The 26861-nt window shown below is 42.1% G+C and overlaps 1 protein-coding gene across 1 annotated transcript in view; it reads left to right on the top strand.

The window, feature by feature from the left end:
• LOC124275383 (RB1-inducible coiled-coil protein 1-like) overlaps positions 1-26861 on the top strand; it is a 61323-nt gene that overhangs the window by 17894 nt on the left and 16568 nt on the right. Inside the window, 15 exon segments of the mRNA XM_046710917.1 lie at positions 2409-2494; positions 2908-3023; positions 3563-3649; positions 3846-4011; positions 4320-4376; positions 5787-5957; positions 7400-7584; positions 8211-8397; positions 11564-11645; positions 12572-12630; positions 13410-13510; positions 14076-15134; positions 15136-15997; positions 24540-24656; positions 25798-25885. Of these exon segments, the coding sequence (XP_046566873.1) occupies positions 2409-2494; positions 2908-3023; positions 3563-3649; positions 3846-4011; positions 4320-4376; positions 5787-5957; positions 7400-7584; positions 8211-8397; positions 11564-11645; positions 12572-12630; positions 13410-13510; positions 14076-15134; positions 15136-15997; positions 24540-24656; positions 25798-25885 (3423 nt within the window).

The following is a 26861-nucleotide window of genomic DNA, read 5'->3' as shown; positions in this document are numbered from 1 at the left end:
AAATATTATCCTCCGAAAGGTCAAATTTTCCTCATTGATTTGAATTGTTTGGGCACAGATTGATAAAAGACACAGCACAAGTATGTATTGTAGGGAAATATAACAGATGCAATACAAGGTTATATCCCACCCATTCTGCAGATCCAGTAAAATCCAGTTAAATCTATACCGTAATATGTTGACCAGGACATGATATCGGAGCAACATTTTTAAAAATTCTTGTATAATTTTGGAGGAGAGCTGCAGCACATGCTGTCGAAATCCGCTGATTCAGGGTTTTTTTTGGGTGGCCACAATATGTACAATGTCTGGATGAGAGTCAGGATACTCTCGGATATTGATGACTGCAGTGCGGCATCACTGACTCTCAGTTATGAGTTGTGTGGCCTGAAGTTGATAGAAAAGTAATGGGTGCTATGATGCTGACCTGTCGACTTACTAAAAGAAATCCTCTAAGATCAAGCAAATTGACATGCAACAGTTTTGAATAACTACCTACAGATTAGAGTGCTATAAGTTTGTTTTGATATTGCCTAGTAACAAGTTTGCTTACCAGTTTTTGAAAAGAAATTCCTGGAGTTTTAAAATCTTTGCCCGTTTTGCTTGCCATTAGTTTCTTCTGTTTTTTGTCATGGATGATACATGAACTTACAATAAACCTCATCTTCTAGTAATATTTTGCATGGATTATAACTTGAGATGACCCTATTCAAAAAGAAAACTTGACTCTTTCTCTTGTAATGTAAGCATGTCATATCACATCTTTAAAAAACTATGTCTAGCTACTGATTGGTTATGATATACCAGGGACAGTGGGGTAGCCTAGTGGTTAAAGCGTTGGCTCGTCAATGAAGCCCCCGGGTTCGAATCCACACATGGTTACATCGTGTAAAGCCCATTTCTGGTGTCCCCCGCCGTGATGTTGCTGGAATATTGCTAAAAGCGGCGTAAAACCAAACTCAGTCAGTCAGTATGATATACCACAGCAAAGTATCAGCACTCAGCAATGGCATCATGCAATGGTCTTGATGAACACCATCCTGTATATTACATTCTAGCCTCAGCATGCTGAAAACATTCTAATACATTTTCCAAATGAGTTGTTTCTCCTCAACTTCAAATTTGTTTTGGTAGAAAGCATGATTTCCCTCAGAACCAAAAGTTTAAAACTATGCCAACCCACCCAGCCTCATCTCATCCTCAGACTGATTTCACTTGAGTCAGTAACTGTTGTTTGTATGTACACCTCTGAAACCTTGTGTGTTAATTTTCTCAGATTTGGATATCATGTAGATCATAACATACAGGATATATGTGATGTATAACTATCACGATATCACAAAATACAAATATGTGTAATAAATAAAATAGTACCTTCTGTACAGTGTGTATATTCTTATACTAAATTGTTTTAAAATAGTCAGCTTGGGGAAATCTCATCCAGTATTTATGTGTATCTACATTTAGGGCTATAAAATAAGTGGGAATGTTATAAGTGTTATAAGCAACCATGGCAGTCTTTAGTTAAAACCTTCCACATTTTTGGATTAAAAAAAGATATATTAATATCGCTGTAAAGTATTTCAATAAAATGGTCCATTATATATTGTTATAACTTGCAAAATGTGGAAACAATTTGATAACCTTTCACAGCTATTTTAGGCAAAAACTGAAGTGGTGACGTCAGAGTGTGTGATAAAGATGTAGGTCTGCAGTCTCCCTCCCACCAGCACCTGTACTGATGTTGTAGCCCTACTGTAGGTAAAAACTAAGTGGTAAAGGCTGAGTTTGTGATAAAGATGTAGGTCTGTGGTCTCCCTCCCACCAGCACCTGTACTGATGTTGTAGCCCTACTGTAGGTAAAAACTAGGGTGTAGGGCTAAGTGGTAAAGGCTGAGTGTGTGATAGAGATGTAGGTCTGCAGTCTCCCTCCCACCAGCACCTGTACTGATGTTGTAGCCTAATGTAGGTAAAAACTAAGTGGTAAAGGCTGAGTGTGTGATAGAGATGTAGGTCTGCAGTCTCCCTCTCACCAACACCTGTACTGATGTTGTAGCCCTTCTGTTGGTAAAAACTAAGTGGTAAAGGCTGAGTATGTGATAGAGATGTAGGTCTGCAGTCTCCCTCTCACCAACACCTGTACTGATGTTGTAACCCTACTGTAGGTAAAAACTAAGTGGTAAAGGCTGAGTGTGTGATAGAGATGTAGGTCTGCAGTCTCCATCCCACCAGCACCTGTACTGATGTTGTAGCCTAATGTAGGTAAAAATTCAGTGGTAAAGGCTGAGTATTTGATAGAGATGTAGGTCTGCAGCCTCCCTCTCACCAACACCTGTACTGATGTTGTAGCTGTGTGGACACTACCTATCTCTGCTGTTATCAGACTAATCCTGGTGTTTCTGTTGCAGATATTGATCTTCAGGGTCAAGTTGAAGGGTCACTCATCATGCCTCCAGCCTATGAGACAGTAGTGTCTCGGACCCAACTCTCTGTGGTGTGTAACCCTTGATGTGTTGATATGAAAACAATACTAACAACATTAAATGATGCTGGACATCAGACTACAAATGTACTTTAATGTTAATATTACAACAGTGTCATTCTTTTTAATTTGAAATAGTTAGTGTTATTTCAGAAATACTTGCATAATGTTATAGAATACGGTATTATTCAGAACAAGTTTTGGACTGTATCATGGTGACGTTTGTAAATACACTAGGGAAGTTAAGTGTTTCAGTTCCGAGTAGGTTCTGTTAATACTCATACCTACTGAACTATGACAGAGGCCTGTATAAATATGGTTGCACTCAGATATTTGAAGAAACAATTGATGAATGCTAATTTGTATTAATGTGGTTCTTCCATGGCACCAAGAACTCAATTTTAATGGGACTGATTGTCTTGTAGCAATTCCGTGATGTTGATGAGGAAGAGCTGAAGGCCTGTGAGCGTCTCGTCCACGATCAGCATCTACAACAGCAGGGATGGGCCGCCGTTGTTGCAAACCTTGAGGACATCACCAGGTACACAATTGTCTCCCTTATGTCACTGACCGTGTCAGATAGTGGGCCATAAACAAGCAACAGTTTGACTATTTGCAAAGAGCACACAAAGAGTGGGTGTTCTGAGTTGTTATTACTTGTATCCAGTCCTTTCCACTTTCATGGCAGTAATATTGTACAATGGATTGTTCACTGGTTCATATAATTTACACAGTTATGATGGCACCTTGATATTTTAGTGATGCACTTGCAGTTAGTGCAGCCACTGTAAAAACATTTTGCATCGACTTTAAGAGGTTTTAACTCAGAGAAGACAACCAATCTGTTGATTTCAGAAGTGGAATCATCTCCTGGAATCCACACATTTTTTTGATTTCTCCATAATGTTAGAAGTCCTCTCCAGCATCAGACAATATATTTGTAAAGTCCTAAAGTCCTATTACTTCACTTTTTATTTAATTTTCCTTTGTATTGTTTCAACATGGTTAAACATTCAGCTCAGTTCAAAAAGATGTACTTAAATCATGTTTCTGTTATTAATAACCTCTGTTTGCCTGCAGTGCCCTGAGACAGAGATGGGAGTTGTTTCAGGAGGCTTATGACAACTACCTCACAGACCGACAGGGTTATCTCAACACACTCGCCAGGTCAGTACCAGGGGTGAATAGCAGCGTGTGTAGAGCCATAATGGGGGTGTAGAATCATGACAGGACTGTAGTACCATGGTGGTAGTACAGAATTATGACAGGTGTATAGAACCTTGAGGGTAGTGGGCGAATATAGCCATGGAAGACAGAATTATGACAGGTGTTTTGGGCCAACTGACCTCTTGTGTTGTTACAGTATCGGGCAGTCCCTGGAGCTCCTGTCCAAGATCCCCCTGTTGACCTGCCTCAGCAGCCCCCTAGGTATGGCCATGTCCTACCCTCGTGATGCCAGCAACACAGTCACACCTGATGACATGGAGTTGGCACAGTGTAAAACTCTCTTTGAGTGGATCAGCTCTCAGGTGAGTTATTCATAAATATACAGTTGTTCCATCTCTTTCAGCCTTGGGTATAGTTGGTTCACCTCGCTTGCTCCAATTAATCAGTCAATATTTAGGTTATAATATTTGTTGTCTGAAATTAAGGAAAGTGAATGAACAAATATGGGTCCCTACTCTACTCACTATATATTGACAGTTGTATTAAAAAATACATTAATTACTAAGTTATCCAATATCATATATATGATATTGCTTGAATATTGCTAAAAGCAGCATAAAACTAATCTCACTCACTCACTTGTGTTTGACAAGCTGTGTGTATGTTACAGGACCCTCAACACAGTCTGCATGACATGGTGGAGCAGTGCCTCAAGGCTGCAGAACAGGTCAGTTACAGAGTCTGTAAGGCATTGAGTAAGAACAGCATCTATAGGGATAACTTGCTGATGACTTGCAAATATACAGTAACGAGCAGAAAAAATGCGACTTTTCTGAACGTAGTTTCAAAATTTAGTTACATCTACTCTGGATACTGAAGTTTACATTTATGCAAGTCAATAGTCTGTTAGTCCTTTTCTCTCGATGCCCTGCTGAATACGGCGTCCCATGCTGTCAATCAAATTGTCTATGTAGTCCTGGGGTAGGTCCCCCCATATTTGACTGATGAGATTAGACCACTCAACGACACTCTTCGGTTCCAACTTTTCTAATTTGTCCTTCATAATCTGCCACACATTATTAATTGGGTTTAGGTCTGGTGATGCCGCTTGAATTTTCTGTAAGGTCACGTGACTCGTTTCAAACCAGTTACAGGTGTGTCTTGACTTGTGTACAGGTGCATTGTCCTGTAAAAGTTTGAAAGGTATTCCACTCTGTCCTATATGGGATTCCACTATGCCTTCTTGTATAAGTTGACAGTACTTGCGTGAATCCATCCTTCCTGTAATAGTTAGCAGGGGCGTTACCCCGAGTTTGCCTATACCACCCCAAACTATGACACTGGGTGAGAACTTCGGAACCATTTTGCAGCTACGTCCACCTTTTGACCACCTTTCTTGTGATCCTATAAAACTTAAACTTTGATTCGTCCGTAAAAATCACATTTGAAAAGTATGTACCCTGCACCACTCGAGCCTTTTCTCCATATGTGCTGTTGTCATCAATGGAACTTTCTTCGGCTCTCGCTTGACATATCCAGATTGCTTTAAAGATCTTCTGATTGTCCATTCTGATACCTTAGGGGTTCCTTGACATGACACCTTCACAGCAAGCTGTTTTGCAGACCAGTTTGGGTACGCCGCCGCGAGATGCGCGATACGTCGTCTGTCATTTGCCCCAAGAGTAGCATGACGTCCCGACCCAGCCTGTCACTCTGTCCCTAACCCTGCGTCAAATTTCTTCAAATTTCAGTAAACAGAGGCCCGATGCAGTCCCGTTAGTTTCACAAGTCTAGTTACTGATGTAATACCTGCTTCATAATATGCCAAGAGTCGATTTCTGTTGTTTTATAACGTCATGGAAAAGCTTTCGGTATCGTCTGCTAGCAACGAGGTCACGTGATCAATCCATCCCTGAACTCAAGGGAGACAATTCCATACCAACGAGGCAAGCTACTGGCGGCTAGAAACAATGTATTTCGGCCTTTTTTATAGTAGGATCGAGTCTACAGAATAAAGTTTTTTGTTGCATTTTTTCTGCTCGTTACTATACACATGATATAAGACTGCATTAAATGTTGACAATGACACAAAGGTTAAATGTAGATGCCTTTGTATCTGTTTGTTGTGTGTGGCCAGTTTGACGAGAAGATCCTCGACTCTCTGCACGCCGAGGTGCAGCAGACGATGGAGGCTGTGGATAACTGCAGCATGAAGGAGGTCAAGGGGCTTGAGGACCGACTGTACGGACTTGACCAGTTCATGTCCGGGGCCAGGAAGATCGTGCAGGAACAGGCAGACATGGCAAAGGTGCTGGTTCCAGAGCTTCACATTCATGTGAACACTCAACTGTGTAACTGTCGACATTATGGGTCAGAAATGTTAAGAGTCATTTTAGTCAGGTGCAAGTAACAATAACTCCCTTGCAGTCTAAATCATGGTATTGTCTAAATATATTGCAAAGGCATGGCTAAAATAATCTGTGTTATGACCAAATATATGACCAAATAGTGATTGCAACATTGGGATTCTTTTCCCTGCTTAAAGGTCACATGCAACGTAAAACACAACTTTGCAGATTCTGATACCTTTCGGTATGGACTTACCGAAACAAAGCGTCAAAAATTCAAATTCAACTTATAAAGTTGAAAAATAACGCGATGAAAAAAAACGCGCGAAATCGGAGTTCAAACGTTTCACTAATTTTCCCCAGACTTTTCTGGGGAATACGGGTTTCAACAGCTGGGCTGCGCTCATAGCACGTGCGCAGTGAAATAGGTTCGCGGAACTTGGAAGCGGGCTGTCTGGTGAATACTCGGTGAAGGCTTTGGTGTGAGCTATTTTCATAATTGTTTTTGATATCTCACAGGCGCGAGCTTTTTATATGTTATGACAGTAAATAAATTGTTTATATAATTTCATTTGTCTATTTCACCACACGTTCTTCTTACCGAGTCACTTTCTCAGTTCGATACTTAAAAGCAATGTCATTATTTAGCGTTGACACAATTTCTAACTGTGATATAGATATGTCGTTGTCACAGACAAAACTCAATGTCTTGTTTTATTGACACCTATGTGTCTGCCTGCCTGTCTGCTAATGACAATATTCAATACACAACTGCGATCACTGACCACATGCAATTTGAACTTAACACCAATCAGGCTATACACCATAAACAAAACGCATTGATTTATGGCCCGAGTTCGGTCTCTGTCACGTTATGTAATTACACAGACAGGCAGGTGTGATACTTGAACACATGACATGTTATGATGTCTGTTGATTGCAAAATGTTATACACAAAAAATGAGCATGTATTTACAAAACCCAACATCTCTATATATACACACACAATGACCCGTGAAGGCGGCATCTGCTAATGAACCAGCCGTTACACTTGAGTGCACACCCACCCACTCTGACTGGGTTCGGTATCCCGGCTGCTTCGTTTCGAGGGAGGTAAACCCAAGTACAAAATATTGCACTTTTGATTTGCGATTATACGCTTATAATTTTGTTTATTTGTTTTTTCATAATCAGCAATGCATATTATATGTCATGAAGAAGTGATAATTGTGTTTTAATTATGTTTGATTTTTTGGTTGCATGTGACCTTTAATATAATGGTAAGCGTCCAAATCTATGTGTTTTGAGCTCCCTGCTCTCAATAAGCTGATGTGCCATGGTATGCACATCTCCAAGTGGTGTTAAACCCTCCATCACGATAGCTGTGATCTGTTCTGTGCAGGGGTTTGTCCAGAACCAGAACCGAGTGAGCAATCTGCGGGACAACTCCATCCTGCCCGACCTGTGTGCCAGTCACAAGAAGCAGCTGGTGGTGATGCTCAACAACCACAAGAAACTCCGCGACATCAAGAAGAAGTGTCGCATGGCCAAGGAGGAGCTCTCCATCAACCTCCACACCAGACTAAGGTACAGGCAGTGTACATGGGATGACATGGGAACTTGCATTTAGTCTGTAATATTTTCAGCTGTCCTCAAAGTTCGTATCACTATTAGCTTAAAGTGTACCTTTGGAATCCACTAAACTCAACATATCTTTTGGCATTGTTAGCTAGTCATAATCTGAACTATGAGCTACATTTATCAGAAGAAATGCATATTGATAGAACAAGTATATGGATGTTCTATCTGACTTCCAACTTCTAAGACCGCCTCCGTGGTGTAGTGGTTAGAGCGTCCGACCGGGAGAGCGGAAGGTCGCGGGTTCAATCCCCTACCGCTTCATACCAAAAGACGTTAAAATATGGTACTTGTTGGTCCCTGCCTGGCGCTCGGCATTAATGGGTACAACAAAGACTGGTCGGCTCGGAGTCAGTATAATGTGTCTGAGTGGGGTATTCATGCTTCACTGTGGCATGGTATCTCAGTGGGCTAGCACTATAAAACCAGCTTAAGTCTGGGCTAGTACAAGCAGCCGCACATACACATACACACGCATGCACGTCGTCATATGAGCAAAAAATATTCTCAAGTACGACGTAAAACCCAATTTCACCTCACCATCACTACTAATAACAAGCCTTGTGTGTGTCCAGGTGGGTGATGTTTGTGGAGAAGAAGATTTGTGATGTTGATGGGAAACTGATGATATACCGTGAGAATCTGAAACGGCTCCAGAAACGTCTGGACATCCTACACCAGATTCATGACGCACCCCGAGTCTATGCGGAGCTAGTGGTCGAGGTCGTCAGAAGGAGGAAATTCTCCACACAATTCCTGGAGGTCAGTTTGGAGACCTGAAAGGCAATGTCTGGATAGGTGATAGGCAACAAATGAACTTGAGAGAAATCTTTTTATGAAAGGTTGACCATAAGGAGATACAAGAATCTCCTTCCACCTAAAGTATACCAAGTCTGTACTGAGGCTTGTCAATAGGATTTCACTTTTTGGATTTCCGTACCTTGAATTTCTCCATAAGGATTTCAGGGTAGAAATGTTCCCCTACACCTTATTTGAGGTATAATAATAATAATAATAATTCATTTATATAGCATCTAGTATCCATCTGACTAGTTGCTCACAGGATGCTGTCTGGTATGCAAAGAGATCAAAAATAGTTATAAGTGGGCAAAAGATGGCTGCGTGAAAGCTTTGTGTGAATATATAAATAATGATCTCTTAGATTCTTTATCAGAAGAAGTCCTCCTTGGGGTACATATAAGCATTAAAATGTTCATTTTAAAACCTACGACAGTTGTAATTATATTTTAATAAAAAATATTTACAAAACAAAAAACACGTTTTTGTCTTGTGAGACCACCCCTACAGGGCTGCTCAGGGCCCCCTACAAACAAGAGCAGGTAACTCTAGCCGTCAACCTCACACCTCACTTTTCATGCTGTCGTTCATTGCGAAAGACATGTGTGTGTTCATCGAAGTATAGAAACTTCTACCTATAGAAATGAGTGGTAAAGAGTCACCGGCTGTATGTATGGTTCCATTTCTTTCGCATGGGCGCTAGATGGAATTTATAGTTTGAACTTTTCATTCATAAATTGTTGTAACTTTGCCAGTTGGGTTCCCATTTCCAGCCATGTGGCAGGCAAGATGGCAGATTGGATGGCTTACATTTGTTCCTTGTTGTGTGGCGCTTGGCGTTCACAAAACCGGACGGCTGTATATATGTTTACCATATGCTAGGCTTGCCTAATTAATTTCGCTTTCAGTGAATTTGGTAATTTAGCATTTACGTTTGTATTTGCTGTATATTACGCTGTATATATATGTAAACACAGGCAGCTTGCATTTTCTCTACTTGTTCATGTATACATGTTAAGCAGGTTAAAATTGCTTTAGCTTTTGGCAAACTTTTATCGCCCCTGCGTTTCTCTTTGCTATTGCTTGTGTAATTATATATGTGTATATATGTTTACTGTACAACAGCTACCATTACCTGGTTCTGTTTGTTACAGTTTCGGCCTTGCATTTCATGCGGCACTCTAAACTTACTGGCCCAAGATACTCACGAAGTTTGCCTTTGCTGTCTTGCGGAAGAGCATCACGATGATCAGGGGTGTGAGAAATGTCAAGCTTTCTCCCCCAGGGCTATCAAGCGTCGGTCTGCCGGCGACATATTGTCCTCCATATTGCAGCAGCAGATGACTTCGGGTTCGCTCACTTATCTCGGCCCGGAGGCACCCCTACCTCCGGCTTAGGCTCCGGGACGGGTTCTGCCTCCGGGGGTGTGCCTAATCCGAGCTTCGGCTCCGGTGACTGCCTCTCTGCCGGTGTAGTTGTGTCTGACCTGAGCCTTGGCTCTGGTACAGTCGAGCTCACTGGTGCCGGTCCTTCGGGTCTTGTACCGTTGGCAACCGGCACCCAAGCTGTGGGTACTCGAGCGCCGTCACTGCCGGTTACCTCTGTGCCTTCCAGTTTTCCGGGCTATCCTGTTACGGCAGGCACTTCCCTGGGTCCTCAATGGGCACATAGATCAGCAGCGGCACCTCAGCTCTTCTTGATCCATTGTCCTTGTCTGTGGATCCTGCTTCCGTGACTTCGGAGGTGACTCTTGACACCGAGAGCTCATTTCTGGGGGAGCGGGAGGAGGAAGCCATGGATGAGGACGGGGGTCAGGAATAGTCGGGGGAAGGTAGCTTCTCACTTGGCCCGTCCCTGCGGCAGGTACGTGATCATATCGCTACTGTGTTGCCGCAGGTGAGACCCATTTGTGCATTTTGCCTTTGCTCGTTAGCGAGGTAATCAATCCTCTCTTGTTGGGTAGTCAGTCATGGTTTGATCTCCCGGAGCTCAACCGTTGCTACTTGATGGGAGAGGAGGCTCTGTTTGACCCTCAGGTGGTTGACGAGTGCATTTATGCCTCGGTCGCTCTAGGGGGGTCATCTGGCCACAGTCAGGGGTTGGCTCGGCAGGGCCGGCGCTTTTGTAGTTGGTGCTACTACACAAACCTTATTGAGATGGATTGTGTCAGCAATTTGTATGGCTTACATACATAAAGGCCTCTCGACTTCCGGTTTTTCACTTGGTGTCGGGTTTTATTCCTTCTCCCTTTTTATCGATGATGGTATCTGGGGGTGGCTTTTATTCCCGCTCTACTTTGGTATATCGGTGCCTTGCTTATACTCTCCATTTTCCCATGCTTGGCTAGCTGTGTGCTATGGACAGTAGTTTGTGTTGGCGAGTCCCCCGTATTTACACACCTCCAACCCTTGGGTTGGGGGTGGGGTTTGTTACTGTGGGTGTGACACTGATAAGCCAATCGGCATATAGGCTATGACAGTCCGGGTCCTCGCCCTAGCTACGCCCCCCGCCTTGATTGACATCGGCGGTCAGGTGACTAGGTAAGTGTAATTCTCTATGTCTGTGTGATTGTAGATTGTTACTGCGATTGGATCACTATGTCAGACAGAATACCACTCCCGGCTCAATTGTCTTTGGGAGTCTGTTTTATGCTTATATGTATCCCAAAGAGGGCTTCTTCTGAAAAAGAATTCTACAAACCTGTAGAGGTTATGAATTCTTTGAAGAAAGTCCTCCTTGGGGTACGGCCACCCGCCTCCACTCATTTTGTCTGATCCGTTCAGCATGAAAAGTGAGGTGCGAGGTTGACGGCTAGAGTTACCTGCTCTTGTTTGTAGGGGGCCCCTCAGGGGGTGGTCTCACAAGACAAAAACATGTTTTTTGTTTTGTACATACTTGTATTAAAATATAGTTACAACTGTCGTAGGTTTTAAAATGGACATTTTAATGCTTATATGTACCCCAAGGAGGACTTTCTTCAAAGAATTCATAGCCTCTTCAGGTTTGTATAAATTAATTGAGTTAGTTTCAGTCAAATTCAAAGATGTTCTTCAGTGTCTCTCATGTCTAAATCTGCTTATATTATAGGGTACTGCTGTGTATGTGATGTGATGATTGTCTCTGTTCTTAGTGGGCAGGCAACCTGGCTCTGGAATCTAGTCAGCTTCAGACAGATGAAGTCAACAGGAGACAGGCATTCCTCTCAGAGCTGGGTAGGCATCGTCTTCTCGAATTTTCCAAATAGAATTTTCTGTTCTGTATATTCAGAGCTCATCTGGGAAAGAATTTAGGATTCAGGCAATGCCTTTGTATCCACCAGTAAGCATTGCATGTTTAGATATGTTGGTATTGGCGATAACTGTGTAAAAAAATACTCATGTCATACCATTTAGGCCAGACCAAATGTTTTCCTTTTAAGATGAGTTCTCTGCCCAAAATAAGCCAAGAGCAATAAACATATGCCTGTATGTGCCTACAGCAAGAAGTGTTTCGGGGTGGTGGGGTAGACTAGTGGTTAAAGCGTTCGCTTGTCACCCCGAAGACCCGGGTTGATTCCCCACCTGGGTACACTGAGTGTGTGAAGCCCATTTCTGGTGTCCCCGCCGTGATATTGCTGGAATATTGCTAAAAGCGGCGTAAAACTAAACTCACTCACTCAGTCAAGGAAGTGTTTCCATTGATAGATGAGGTAGGTAGGTATGTAAGGTTTTAGGGCGACCTTGGGCCTTAAAAGGCCTATATGCGCCCGATAGATGAGGTAGACTGGTAGAAGAGTTGCTTCCCTTTCATTGAGAAAATTAATCCGTATCTAAGTGTAGTCAGTTAAGTATTTGTATATACCGAAAATGATCCCTTTTCATTTATTCTTTTTAAAAATCTGAGAAAAATATTTGTTCAACTGATTCAGAATTCAGGAAAACACCCATTGACCTTTGCCAAGTAGGTAAATGTACAGTCAACAAGCACAACTGAGATATCATACCAGAGAAAGCCAACTCCAAATATCCTGGACAAATTCTAGTACTTTTTCATTGGGAGTGTGATCTGGAATTTGAACCAACGCCCTCAAAGTTGATAATGTTGTGCACAATGAACATTGATCCTAATGAAATCACTAACAATGTGCTTTCTGTTATAGGCAAACACTTCCTGCAGTCCTTGTTCCAAGGGTTTGAGGATATTCCCCCAGTGTTCGCTGTGAGTATGTCAGTCAGGTGTCTGGGCTGTCAGTTAAATGTTGTCATATGTAACAACTTGGGTGTGTTTTTGTTAACATTGTGTTATGGAAAGAAACTGGTCTGGGTGAGATCAGGCTAATGGGGGACTCTCTTTCATCAATGAAATACACAATGCCATTTTAGAAAGTGGTCAAATGTAACATATGTTGTATTTGGGATTACACTTTCTTATGGTGGAAGCTGCGGTGGCTGAGCGATTTAGGCGTCTGACTTTGTGTGCTGGCGATTACTAGAATTACTGAAAAGTACTAGAATCTGTACTTTATTAAGAAAGTTTATTCCCAAATATAACATATGTTACTCTTTCATCAAGTCTGGTCCCACATTCAGTTTCTGTCTAGAGGTTGGTTTTTGGGTCTAGTGTGATACAGACATTTTCTTAATGTATTTTTTTTATGTGTGAAAAGGCAACGTGGTTAATGGACAGCGTAAAAATCAATTCCTAAGACTGCCAATTAACTTGAACATTATTCCCATTTTAGGTCTGTGATTCCTGTTTGTATGACATAATGGCCTATATATCATTGTTACGACAATAATTATGACAGTAATACTTATGACACTACAGTAGGTGTGTAGCTACGATTTCATCATGCTGATAGGCCTCAGGCATTACTTCTTTAAAGTGGAAACTATATGGATCAGTCACTAACCCCTCCTCTGATCCAGATTATAATAAATATTGTTACAGTGTAAGCTGTTCTACAGTAATTGTTTTGTTCTGACTGCCAATACCAGGCCGAAGCCCCTGAAGAGTTTGACCAGAGGCTTCCTCCCATCACAGACGATGACATTAAGATGCTGCGAGACTCAGTTCCTGAACTTGCAGACAGACTCAGGTAAAACATTTTAAAAATAAGCCAGTCTGAGCCAAAAACATTTGAGTCTACTTGCATGTTTATTACTCTAAGAATTCCATTCAGTAGAATTTAGAGCTCAGAATAGTTGAGCTTATTAGTCTTAACAAAAGTTGGCTAGTCTCGGGCTTTGGATAAGTGACTAAAGTCGTCATCTGTATTGCTTGTGGAATGAGCCCTTCTCTGTACATTAACTATTGAAGAAGTGTGCACAGCCTGTAATGTTGTGTCACGTGTGAGAAATATTGCCGATGTAATCAGACGATTTATTGTTCTGAACCCTCACTTTCTTCTCTCTGGAACCAGGCTTTAGATTGATCCTTTGCTTTGGGTATATGTAGTCATGGTGATGGAGGAACATAGCGTGTACAGACTCATGACATACTGTCAAGGGTCATAGATTGTAACCACATGATGTAGAATTGTCTCATGGGAAAAGTGCTATTCACCACCAGGGTAACTCAAATGGACAAGATAATTCATGGTACCAATGGATCTCTCTTGATAATAATGTATGTCCTACAGTTGAAGATGATTTATATTTCAGCATCCCGTCATCAGTAGCTGTGGGTGAGAGGATGACTCTGCACACGATGATGTCATCGGTCAGTGACTCCACAGTACAGTGTGATGCTATGGTGTGTCGCAGCCTCCCAGGCATTGGGTCATCGACAGCAACATCGGACATTGCCATCATACAGAGTCAGGGAGACCACCAGTTTGTGCATATAGAGAACAGTAACCTGAGTCTCAAGGACCAGGTAGCAGCATGTGAGCCCCATACTGACATTAAGATTAAACCCCAGATTACTGTGATCGCTGACAGACCGACTTTCCCGGTGCCACAGAGTCTTTCAGAAACATTGACCCAGGAGATGAGGGCAGAGGTGAAGGCCAAAGGGGACCTTGCTGGGAAGGCGAATGTTATGAAAAGTGCGAAAGGTTCTCAAAGTGTGGATGGAATTAAATATGTGAAAATGTCAGACAGTGCTGATGGACTTCAGTCTTCTGGAGAACCGACCAAATCTTCAGATAGTGAGGTAGGAAGTGCTGACAGGAGCCGGGAGAGTCTGCCAGGCAAGAAGTATCATGGGAAGGGTCACCTGACAGCTGACACATCACCAGAAGTGGAAACCTCCCAGGAATTCACGACTGCCGATTTCTATATAGATGAATCGATGCCTTCTTCCATGACAGACTCTCCACCCAATAAACACGCAAGTACTGGTGAGAAGGTCACCATCTCTCAACAATTGGTGGAAAAAACGCAGTCAGTAGCCAAATTGGAAATGGAGTTGGTTGAAAATCAGGAAAAGCTCACAAATTCACAGAAACAAATACTTTCCTTCAAGGAAATAATATCTAGAGATATACCAAAGCTACGAGATTTACATTCAGATTTGCGTAAAACTGTGTTGTCAGACAAAGAAAGTATGAGTAAGTATATTGATACATCTGTGAAAAGCACAGTGACTACATTAACATGTTTTCATGACAATGTTAAAAAAAGGCACGATTTGGCTATGAATATGTCAACAGCTGAACACGCAAAGGCCGTGAGTGATTTTGAGAACAAAATTGATGAACTATCTACAAGTAAAAAATGAATTGCAGAAGAAAGTCAGTAACCTTCAAAGCAAGCTTCAGACAGGTGCCACTGATCTGGAGAAGCTGAAATTAGATTATGGTAAAGAGAGTAAAGAGATGAAAGAGAAATTTGAGGAGGAGAAGGATGACTTAATACGGAAGCACACCCTGGAACAAGAAGTAGAACTGGACAAGGTCCAGTCAGAGTACAAGGCCGATTTGGACCAGTATGAAGGACAGGTTCGGGAACTGACCGATAAACTGACTGAAGCTGAACAGAAGATTCACCTGAGTACAGCTCAAATTGAGAAGGAAGTGAACCAGCTTAATGAGAAGTTTGAGAAAGAGAAGGCAGCTTTGAGGAGTTCTCTGGAAGAGCGGTTCAGAAAGCAAGAAAGGGAGAAAGTTGAGGAAGTTCGGAATGAAATTGGAAAGGCCAGCGACGAAAAGATTGAGAAACTCATGTTGGAACATGAAAGAAAGCTCACTCAAGAAATGGGGAAACTATGTCGAGAGAAGGAGCAAGCATTGCTGGACCAGAAGGTTGAGCTGGAGAAGATAAGTAAAGCAAATGTTAGTGATATTAGGGAAAAACTGAACAGTGAAAAGGCTGCAGAAAGACAACAGATTCAAGAGCAAATGGAGAAGGGTTTTAACGAAAGACTTTATGCTCTTGAAAGGGAACATGGTGAGAAGGTGTCAGGACTTAAGCAAGCATTTAACATTGAGCGAACAGAGCTTGAGCAGCAGCTTAAGCAGCTGGAGCGGAGCGCCATGAGCAGCACAGAGAGTCAGACTGAAGGGCAGGAGGTAATGACACTCAGTCAACATGAACTGAAGATGGAAGAAGTGCAGATGCAGTTGAAGGAGGAGATGGATGAGGTGAGGCATTGGAGAATATATCAAATTTTTAACTTACCTTACCATAGGTCTTATGCATATTACCTCAAGCTCCGTTTAAAAGAGATCAGACAGACGTTGATTCGCCATTCGACTAGAATTGCTGCCTCATGTATTGACGAGTGTACAGGAATGGAACTAACGTGATCTCCCCTCCCGGCCAAGCGCAGTCTATCCAAAAATCACTTTTACTTCAAGCGTACTGCGAGTCAGACATTTTTGGTTTCGCTACGTGCATCTTACTGATGCTTTTTCACATTTGTATTTGGTATGTATGTTTTTTTATGTCCTATCTTCTACTATGTGTGGGTGAAGAGGAATTAAAATAAGTTTCACCTACCTTGCTACCTTGTGTCTCTCACTTCGATGTGGGGTGTATTCCCACGTCACGAGTGTCCCTTCGCTTGGCATGTTTGGTGTATTGTATACTCCTATGGCTCTTTCACCATAATATTTCATGTTTGGTTTTGCGTATAGTGCTAGTAATTCCTAATTCTTGCTTTTTTCACACTCTTCTCGGCACAGTGGGGCAGCCATTTTGTTTTGGTTGTTTACTCTCCACTGTCCTGCCTGCTTGGGCGTTGCCGATTTTTTTCTGCAGGGGTGTTTCCACTTTTCTGCAGTTTTTTTTTTCCTGCTGCTTACGTATGTTTAACGTTTCTCCCTTTTGTGTGTTACAGCTTTCGTGTGCATGACCCGTCAGTGCAGAAGGTGCAAGGTGCAGAAGTCAGCTAAGGATCCACACCCTTGGTGCCCAGACTGCGCTACCGTCTCCTGTTCGCTCGCTGAGCGTTGTCATTTCTGCACCCCTTTGTCCGTCGCCGACTTTAAGGCTTATATGTCGCTAAGAAGAAACGTTTTTCGCAAATGCAGAAGGAAGATGTCTTCGCCTGCTTCTTCTGTTGGTTCCCAAATGTCTCTTCCACGGACGCCAGACGGACGCCCTTCTCTGATGACAGAACAGACGTACAATCTGCGCCTTGTACGCTGATGCCGGAGGTTCAACGCCCGTCTGATGCCTTCGTTGATCTGTCTCAGCTGGACGCCTTATCTCACCCGGAGGTGCAGAAACTTCTATGGACGCTTCTCTTGCCTGCAGCAGCCAGTGCCAGCGTTCAGATTGAAGCCCAAGCTAGCGCCGTTCGAGTGCCGACGCCCTCATTGCCCAGCGCCATTCCAGTGCCTTCATCTGCGTTGCCTAGTGCAGTTCCAGCGCCGACGCCCTTGACGTCTAGTACTGACGCTGCTGTTCAATTGCATCAGCCAGCATCGACGCTGACGCCAACGCTGATGCTGTTATCAGATTACTGGAGGATTGATGGAGGAGCTTTCCCGACGCCTGGAAGCCGAGCGATCCCGTCGTTCTAAACGATCTCGCTCCCGGACTCCGAGACAATGCCACCATGCTAGGAGCCCCCGGCGTAGTTCCAATGCCAGTCGTAGCCATCGCCGGTCTTGTTCCAGATCTCGCTCTCCTAGACGTTCCAATGAGAGGCGTTCAAGATCACCGACTCGTACCTCAGGGAGGCGCTAACCTCGTTCTCGTTCGAGGTCACCTATTTTTCGCCGGTCGCCGCGACAACCACGTTCTCGTTCCCGAGAAGTTACCTTCAGTTCTTTCCCTAGGCCGTCGTCTGCCCCTCAGCGTTCGACTCCTACCACTTCTGGCCAATGGTACGATGCACCTACCGTATCCTGGGACAATACGGAAGAACGTTATTTTTCTCCTGATTATAATGAGGAGTTGTTACGAGAGGAAGATCATGGGGGTACAAACCTTCCCCCATCAGCGTTTTTTGATTGGATCGCCGACAGGCTGCCAGATTGTCCTTCCCCTTCTACAGGCACTGACGACCCGAGGGCCATTAGGTTTTCACCTGAGCTACTCCTTCCGCCGCACCCGATGGTGGCCGATGCAGTGGCCTCCTTGGACGCCGATTTTGCTAACACCACTGTTAAGGCCCCAAAGTCGCGCAAAGGGGACTACATGATCGATAGTTTGGACTTTGCTGATGGTGGTGCGACCCATGATGAATCCCTGAAACGTTTGTCGGGCTTTCCTCAGTCTTCTTACAGAGTGCAAGACTCTAAGATGTTGGCTATTGACGCCAGTGGCAGTGTAAGGTGTTGCACAACTTATTGGCTCACCTCCAGGCGGCTTTGGCCATGACTACAGTGGTTCGTCGGACTGGATTTCTTGAACATTGTTCGTGCAGGAAGTGTTCAAGAGGAAGTTGCTAAGAGCTCCGTTCGCGTCTAGTGTCCTGTTCAATGACCGGATTCTGGAGGTTTACAAGGAGCATGCTGAGCTTACTAACACCGAAAAGTGTTTCTGTCTACCTTCGAGGCTCTGAGTTCGGCCTTTCCTGGCAAGACGTCTACGAGATGAAGGGGGAAGCGCTGTTACGTCCCAAGGAGAGATGCCGTCCGTAGCGCCTTCGGTAGAGGAAGTGGCCGTGGCAGGCCCGACCCCGATTTTCAGCACCCGGGAGCTCCCTTCGACGCCCGGCAGGGGTAGGGGGAGGCACCCTTACTCAGGACGCTGAAGCTTTGAACCAACATGACTGGGACCTCCCGCCTCCAGCCGTGCTGGTTCATCCTACTCCAGTAGGAGGGAGACTAGGGATCTTCTGGCCCAATTGGACAGTTCTAGAGGATCCTTTTGTGACCAACATCCTCAAGACCGGTTACAAGCTGCCAATCGCCGTGTTGTCGCCTCTGACTACAATGCCCCAGTCACGAGTGTATACCCTCAGTGATCGAAATAACGGCCTGCCCGACTGCCCGTGGCCGGTAAACGTTGAGTCGGGCTGCCTGGAAATTCTCTCCACCAGCCCGATGGTCTGGCTGGAATTTTTTTATGGTTGACATTTTTCAGTTCGCACTCAGGACGATCATTCCATTTTAACTGTCATGTCATATTTAGATTTAAGAAAGATGAATGGAAGCCACGAGTATACATGGACAACTCTTCTGCCAGTGAAGATAGTAATAGGACACTAAAACTGGCTGGTTTAGTAAGCTACGCTATGATTGGATATCAGTAGGCACATGGTTAAAAAAAGAACCAATCAAAGAGAGCGTTACTTACTCGTTTGTATTGGTTACAAAATGGCGGCGTGAGGGAGACCACGATGTCGCAGTCAAAAATATTCAGTTTTTTGACTAATTGTAAAGATTTTCATACCAAAACACAAGAAGAAAAGGATATTGAGAAGAAAGAAAAGAGTAAGGAGTATGAAACAACCCAACGAACACGTAAATACCAGAGTAAGTGGAGCGGTGAATTTCCCTGGTTGATAACCGACCAACAATCTCTGTTTTGTAAAGTATGCAGATCGTGTTACGGCCCGCTGTCGCAAACAAGGATTCCTTCCTCTTATGATAGATATAAACGTGGACCTTTTGTGCTTGGTTGTCTCAATTTGAAACACGATGCTTTAAAAACCCATCATCTGTCATTTGGTCATACTAGGGCCGTGGAATTTCACAAAGCGAAGGAAATGAGACCCGGGGAATCTCCAGCGGAGCAATCGATGGAAAAAACTGAATGCAAAAGCTTTCAAAACCCTGAATACACTGTTTAGCAACTGTCATGCCCTAGCTAAAAATTCAAGACCATTTATGGATTACGTTTGGCAACGAAAACTTGATGCCAGAAAAGGAATTGAAACTGGTAAAGCATATGCATCAGATAAATCTGCTGCTTCGTTTACACAAGCTATTGCAGAAACTGAGAATTTGAAAATTGAACAACAGATTAAAGATGCCAATTTCTTTTCAATATTGAGTGACGGCTCCACAGATGTTAGCACACAAGAAAATGAAATTGTCTACCTCAGATGTGCTATCAGAGGAAAAATCTTTGTATTTTTCGTCAAGTTAATCCATGTCAAAAGAGCAGATTCTCTTGGCATTTATCAAGCATTGCTCAAAGCAATGAACACTTTCACAGATATTCCAGTCAAGAATAGGCTGATTGCCTTTGGTTGTGATGGTGCATCTGTTAACACTGGGAAAAAGAATGGTGTCATCGTCCATCTTCAGAAAAACATTTCTTCTGCCATTGTCATGATTCACTGCATGGCCCACAGATTGAATTGTGCTTCAAGGCAGCTTTCAAAACATCAAAACAGTATGCAGACGCGTTATGAAAATGCTTCATCTTCTCTACTCTTTCTACAAAGGTTATCTCCAAAGGTAAGTTAACTTTTTAATGTCAATCCTTTCTTTTTTTGTTATTAAAGATAAGATACCGCTTAAGTAATTCAAATTTGTGAAAATGATTATTATAATTAAATGTTTCAATTGCTCTTGTAAATAACTAAAAACATGGTGTTTAATTTTACCCAACAAACTGAAAGGTATTAAAATCTGAAGGACTTGGCAGTTAGCATACACATTTTAAAACTGTAATGACAGTTAAGAATTAAGGCTTCAGTTCTTCACATTCATTGTTGGTTTAATTTACCCTTATTTATTCATAAATTTTAATTTGACTATGTAATTTTTTTAGTTTTGTAAACTTCTGTTTCATGAAGTACATAATTTTATTGTCTTTTGCTTTTTATAATTGTTTTGTAATTTATAATTTGTACACCAATTTTATTTTGTTTAATTTCAGTAAATTGTACAGCCATGAAACTTCATAATTTCATTAGCTTACTTGCAAGTTCAAGGTTGAAGGTTTGTTTATTTTTAGTTTTGCTTCAGTATTGAGTTCAATCAATTTAGTACTGTTTAAAATATCATACAATCAGATTATAATGGCTTCTTTGAGCATAAGTTTGGCAAATGTTCTTTTTTCTAAATTTTCTGCTTGTCAGTGACAGTCAGTGTTTGACAGTTATAAAAGAATTAGATGTTGAGCTTACTGTTGTTTGAATTTGTCAAACTTATTATGTGTTTTATTAATGATAAAAATTTTGATTCAGATCAATGCTAAAGGGATCTTTTGAATCACTTGGTGTTGCACCAGTGATGCCTACGAGGATTGGGGGCACCAGATGGGTTGGGCATACTGTCACAGCTCTGCAGCAGTTGTGGAAAGGCTATAAAGCTTTTGTTCACCATACTGGCCAGGTAATATTTCTGTAACATAAGTAATGATATTTGTGAAACATCAAACTTCTCTGGCATCTTTTAAAGATATTAATAAAATATCAAACTTTTCTTTGCCGGTTCGGCACTGACTAAACGAAAAAAACTAAAATTCAAAACTAAACAAGCAGCTCACCTGTTTAAAACCATCTTGCACAATATTGAGTTACTGCTATAAATTATCAAGTTCCAATGTTACTAATTTCAGTGTTCATGTTACAGACAGCAGGGCCTGGCAGTGGTGCAGACAGTTCTGCTCAGATCAAAGCAAAGTCCCTCTTCAAGCTCCTAACACAGAGATCACTTATAGTGTATGCTCATTTCCTTCATGACGTCCTGAACACATTGAGCAAACTATCAGCAGAACTACAACGAAAGGATGTGACCATCCATGAGTGCCACGAACAGTTAAAGGCTACTATTGCTACTCTGGAACAGATGAAAGAAAAGTAAGTCATTTTGTTGAGAAAGTTTTTGTTTTATTTTTTTAATATTGCAAATTCATCTATGTTTTGATTTTGCATATTACATTATTAACAGTTTGCACTGTGTTTAATTTTAGACCTGGATTTCATCTACGCAGCAGTAGAGAATAAGAACACTTTCCATGGCCAGTCACTGTCTGGAGAGGCTGTTTCATCGTCCACTCTGAAAAAGGTGCTCAATGAAGTCATCATATCCATGTCAAGTCAAGTCTCCGACATAACTGATTCTCTACTTTCTGCATCCTCCCTTGCAGATTTGAAGTCATGGCCAGATACATTTGATTCAGGTGTGTTGTATATTATGCAAAACTCCTAATTTATTGAGTATTTATGTCATGGATGAACTTTTGAGAGGCATTCTAGTATGTGAGGCATTTTTACGCCATTAATATGTTAACAGATGATGATTTCATAATACAATTCATGAAACATGTCAGTTGCAATCATGAAACAACAAATGCTCCATATGGCATTTATTTTTGCAAATGTGATCTTTTTCAAAGAGTTTGGAGCAGACAAACTTACAGCCATCACAGACCACTACAGAGAGTTCCTCACCGAATCGCACTGACATTGAGCTTGATCTGATTGACCAGGAGTGGATGAGTCTAAAAACTAAGATCTACAATAGGTAAAGAAAAACAATTGCAGGCCATGATTTATCTTCTTCTTATTGTATAGACATCAGCAATTACAGTGCACTTGTGTTTTATAGTCTCTATAGACAAATACAAGATGCATGCTGTGGAAAGTATCATTCAGGGTTATCACTCACTCTATGAATGCAAAGGCTTATATACACTTGGTGATGTACATTGCATTTCATATCTACAGTTTAGGTATGTTCAAAAGGGAACTGTCAAGTATGGATGCTTGTAACTAACATGGGAAATAAACATCAGCTATGTTGAATTACTAAAGAAAGTAAAGAAGAAATGTTTATGTTAGTAAGGTTTTGAATATAGTCTGCCTAAAGTAAAATGATAACCTTCATTCAGTTATAAAATGTGATATCGTTATTTTCAGTCACAAGCCTTCAGAACTGTCCTGGAATGTTGTGTGGGAAACCTATGGAGAGACACACAAGAATTGTCTGCACATGATTGACCTTCTGTTGACTTTACCTGGCTCCACAGCAGAATGTGAACGGGATTTTCTCAGCTAAAAATTATCAAAACGGAAATCAGAAACAAACTGAGCAGCTCCACAGTGTCAAATCTCTTGACAGTCCAACTAAATTCTGAAGAGGTGGAAGATTACGATGCAACTCAGGCCATCCATCATTGGTTGCGCGAGTAAAACCTCGCAGAACACGACACCTAGAAAGAAAACTCACCACTCTCACAGCTAAAGATGACAATGATACTGTTTATGTTGAGAATGAAACAGAACTGCAAGATCCAGCTCTCAAGGCAACAGTAGAGGACTCTGACAGTTCTGATGATAGTTGTTATGATTCTGAAGAATCTGTTGTCTCGAGTGACTACTCTGACTGTGACATTGATATCTAGCTCAAAGTTGTATAAGCACACAGTGCACAGGTTGTAAATATTTAATGGTTCATTAAGTTATTGTTCATAATAAGTTGCTTTCCAGGCTCGATTATTTACAGACCGCCTCCATATAGTTGGAATATTGCTGAGTGTGGAATAAAAATGAACTCACTCACTCATAATATGTTGCCTAATCAATACAAATTTGATTTATGAATGATATGTGTTTGTTTTTGTCAGTTATTGCAAAAATGTAAATTAAAAAAGTGGGCAGGCAACTTTCAAGTTGGGCAGGCAACATTTATGGGCCACCAGCCCGGCTGTCAGGTTGAGTTGAAAAATTATTTCAATCACTGTTATACCCTAGATGAGCGGTTACTGTTAGCAGACAACATTCAGACTCTGCTAGACAAACAGGCCATAGAGACAGTGCTAGACACTCACCCACATTCTCAGCACCAACAAGTCTCACATGGAGCCGTCCCAGGAGTTGACCTTCATAGGAGGCTTGTTTCTGACTCACTGCGATCTTGTCAGGATTCCCCAGGATCCGTGGAGGAAAATTGTCAACTTTGCCAACCGAGGTCTGTCCCAGCCGCCCCTCAGCCCAGGTCTTGACGCTCAGAGGTCGCCTGATGCTCCGGCCGTTACAGCGTTTCCTCCTGCCATACATTCAGGCGGACGACCTACAGTCGAGGTTCTACCTCTGCATCTCCACGCTTACTGTAGACTGTAGAGTCGAACGTCTGCGTAGGAGTCTCCTTGCCAGAGTTTGTTCACAATCGCGAACTTTTCATAGACGCGTCTCTTCAGGGTTGGGGGCACACCTCAATGACCAGACCACCTTGGGGCTGTGGTCCGACGCCAAGCTAGGGCTCTCTGGGCTCTTCAGACCTGGTCAGTTAAAGTGATTTTTGGATAGACCGCACTTGTGCGGGAGGGAAGATCACGTCACTTCCGTTCCTGTACACTTGTCGATACATGAGGCAGCCATTCTAGTAGAATGTGATTCAACGACTGTCTGATCTCTTTTAAGCAGAGCTTGAGGTAATATGCATAAGACCTATGGTAAGGTAAGTATTTAAATATCTAAAATGTTTAGATTGTAATAATATTATGATGCAGTTGTGACTAGTTTAGTGTTACGTGATTGGCTGTGATCCTCAAGAATTGAAATCATGTCTTCATGTTATATGATTCTTATGACACTTGCTGCTAACTTTGTCTCCCTGAATTCCGAAACGTCGTGTCCATCACAATAAAGAAGTTGACATTCATTAAATTCTTGCCCGAGTCATGTATCCATGCAGTATTTCATGATATGTGACCTCCTACTTACTTATTGCACTGACAGACTCTGCAGGAAAAGAATATGCCATTACTAAATCCTTTATTGGTACAATTTTTAATGTAATCTGACCTCCTCCTCACTGGGTCTGCCTGCAGGCTCTACAGGAGCAGAAGAAGGTGCATCAGAAGGAGATTCAGGAGCTGGTCCAGAAGCTGGACAAGGAGAAGGACGACTCACTCAGCATGAAGACCAGCATGGCTGGAGAGAGACAGGTAGGACACACAGGCCTATCCCAGGTTTACCCGCTCTGTCCATCAAGGCTTATTTTAATAGGTGACCCTGCAGAGACCAAAGCCACATACAGTTGATGTATGAATGGATACTTTTTGATGTAGTGGTGCAAAATGTGAGTGAGTTTAGTTTTACGCCGCTTTTAGCAATATTCCATCAATATCACGGCAGGGGACATCTGAGATGGGCTTCACACATTGTACCCATGTGGGAAATTGAACCCGGGTCTTCGGCTTTAACCACTAGGCTACATCACCATCCCATAAAATGTACAAGTGATGATGCAATGTATCAGTGTCAAGATCCATACTTATCTTATCTTTAATTTCATTGGTCAATGACGCTTTAACAAGTTTCCGTGTCACCCCTCCAAGGAGGGTGACAACTGGAAGAAATATTACCCGCTGCCGAGAAGCTGTATCGCTAACAATCGTATGACGTCATAATATGACGCATGCAGTGTCCAGAGTTCGAAAACCGTTTGATTATCTGTTTTTGAGTTCACTCTGTACAGATTTATTTTGCCGACTTTCACTGATTTATTTAAACTATTTTATACATTAAGTCATTTGCACACTCAACTTAAACATAAGTTTAACATTTTTATAGTAGTTTTAAGCTTGTCAGAATATGTTTCACTGGTTTAAAAAATCAAGTCGAGAGGCAGACGCCATTTTGTTTACATGTGATATAGTCGGTAGCGATGTTTAAAATAAAATGAAATTATATTTTGTACATTTAACATGGCTGTAAGATAAATACATTGTATGCTTCTCCTTCGGGTAATACGGTCTGATGTACGCATCTTTGTAGCAGTGCCATCCCTCGCTTGCCGGCTCTGGTGACACTGCTACAAAGAGGCATACATCAGACCGTATTACCCTCGAGAGAAGCAGACAACTTATAAAGTATATAGATCTGGAACTTATTACCCATGTGGTGAAACATAACCCGCTCTCTCTCTCGGGCAATACAAAGTCGTATGACACACTTGCTTGTGTAATAATCTCTATGTCTTGCCAGATATTGAGATAAATTCCATGATTGTATCCAAATTCTAAATACCATAGATACACACATTGTATTGTTAGTTCTGTCGTTTAACTGAAGCTTTGTCTGCAGGTCCAGTTCAATGAGGCTGTGAGTCGTGTGGGGCAGGAGAAGGACAAGGTGATCGATGAGGTGAAACAGCAGCTACATGAACAGACAGGTAGGTGTTCACATGACACAGACCCACGAAGATCAGGGTTAGAATTGGTCTTCAGCAACCCATGCTTGTCGTAAGAGGCAACTAACAGGATCGGTTGGTCAGGCTTGCAGACTTGGTTGACTCATGTCAATATTATCCCAATTGTGTAGGTCGATGCTCATGATGTTAATCACTGGATTCTCTGGTAAAGACTTGATTATGTACAGACTGCTGCCATATATCTGGAATATTACTGACTGCGGCATTAAAAAACAAACACATGACACTTGGGATTTATATTTGGTCTGTCAGCACCATCACTCTTTGAACCATAGCAGACACTCAGGTCATATTGGAACCATGATTATCATCTTTTCTCACATTGCTGCAGATGTCTGGAACTGTTGCTAAATGATATGGTCACATTAAATATACTGCTCCCGTGCTACACAGAGCGATGGTTATGTTGTGTGAATTGCAAAGATCTGTAGTTTCTTGAGGAACTCTTTTGAAGAAAATATTCAGGATAACACATCTTCCTGGTTTATGAAAATCATCAATTTTTCCTTATCCTGACTCATGATCTTTTGCTTATCTCCTTTTATGCGAATTTTAGTGGAACACTTGAATCGCTTGTAGTTCCCTAAAGCGGACATAAAAGTTCACTCACCCAAGAGTTACCTCCCTTTTCCCACGCAAACAGTCATGTGACCAGCCATACTTGCCACTCTCTCCTTCATCGCCCAAGCGGATGGTTGTGCGAGCACTGGAGTCCCGTATACGGCATTATATCCTTTACATTTAGATCCTTTTATCAAAATTATGCTGTGTATGGTTTTCGGCTATAACTAGCTTGCATTATATGTAAATAAATTGAAGAAATTATTTGTAATTTGTAACTTATTTCATCGTTATGTAATTGTTTACCTTTGATGAAATCTTGCAGTGTTTGCAGGTTCCGGGCTATCAGTGGCTGATCCTCACCCCAATGCCCGTC

The sequence above is a fragment of the Haliotis rubra genome, unplaced genomic scaffold (assembly GCF_003918875.1).
Source record: "Haliotis rubra isolate DU_JTF1 unplaced genomic scaffold, ASM391887v1 Scf2, whole genome shotgun sequence".
Classification (NCBI taxonomy): Eukaryota; Metazoa; Mollusca; class Gastropoda; order Lepetellida; family Haliotidae; genus Haliotis; species Haliotis rubra.
This window is presented reverse-complemented; position numbering and strand designations above follow the sequence as displayed.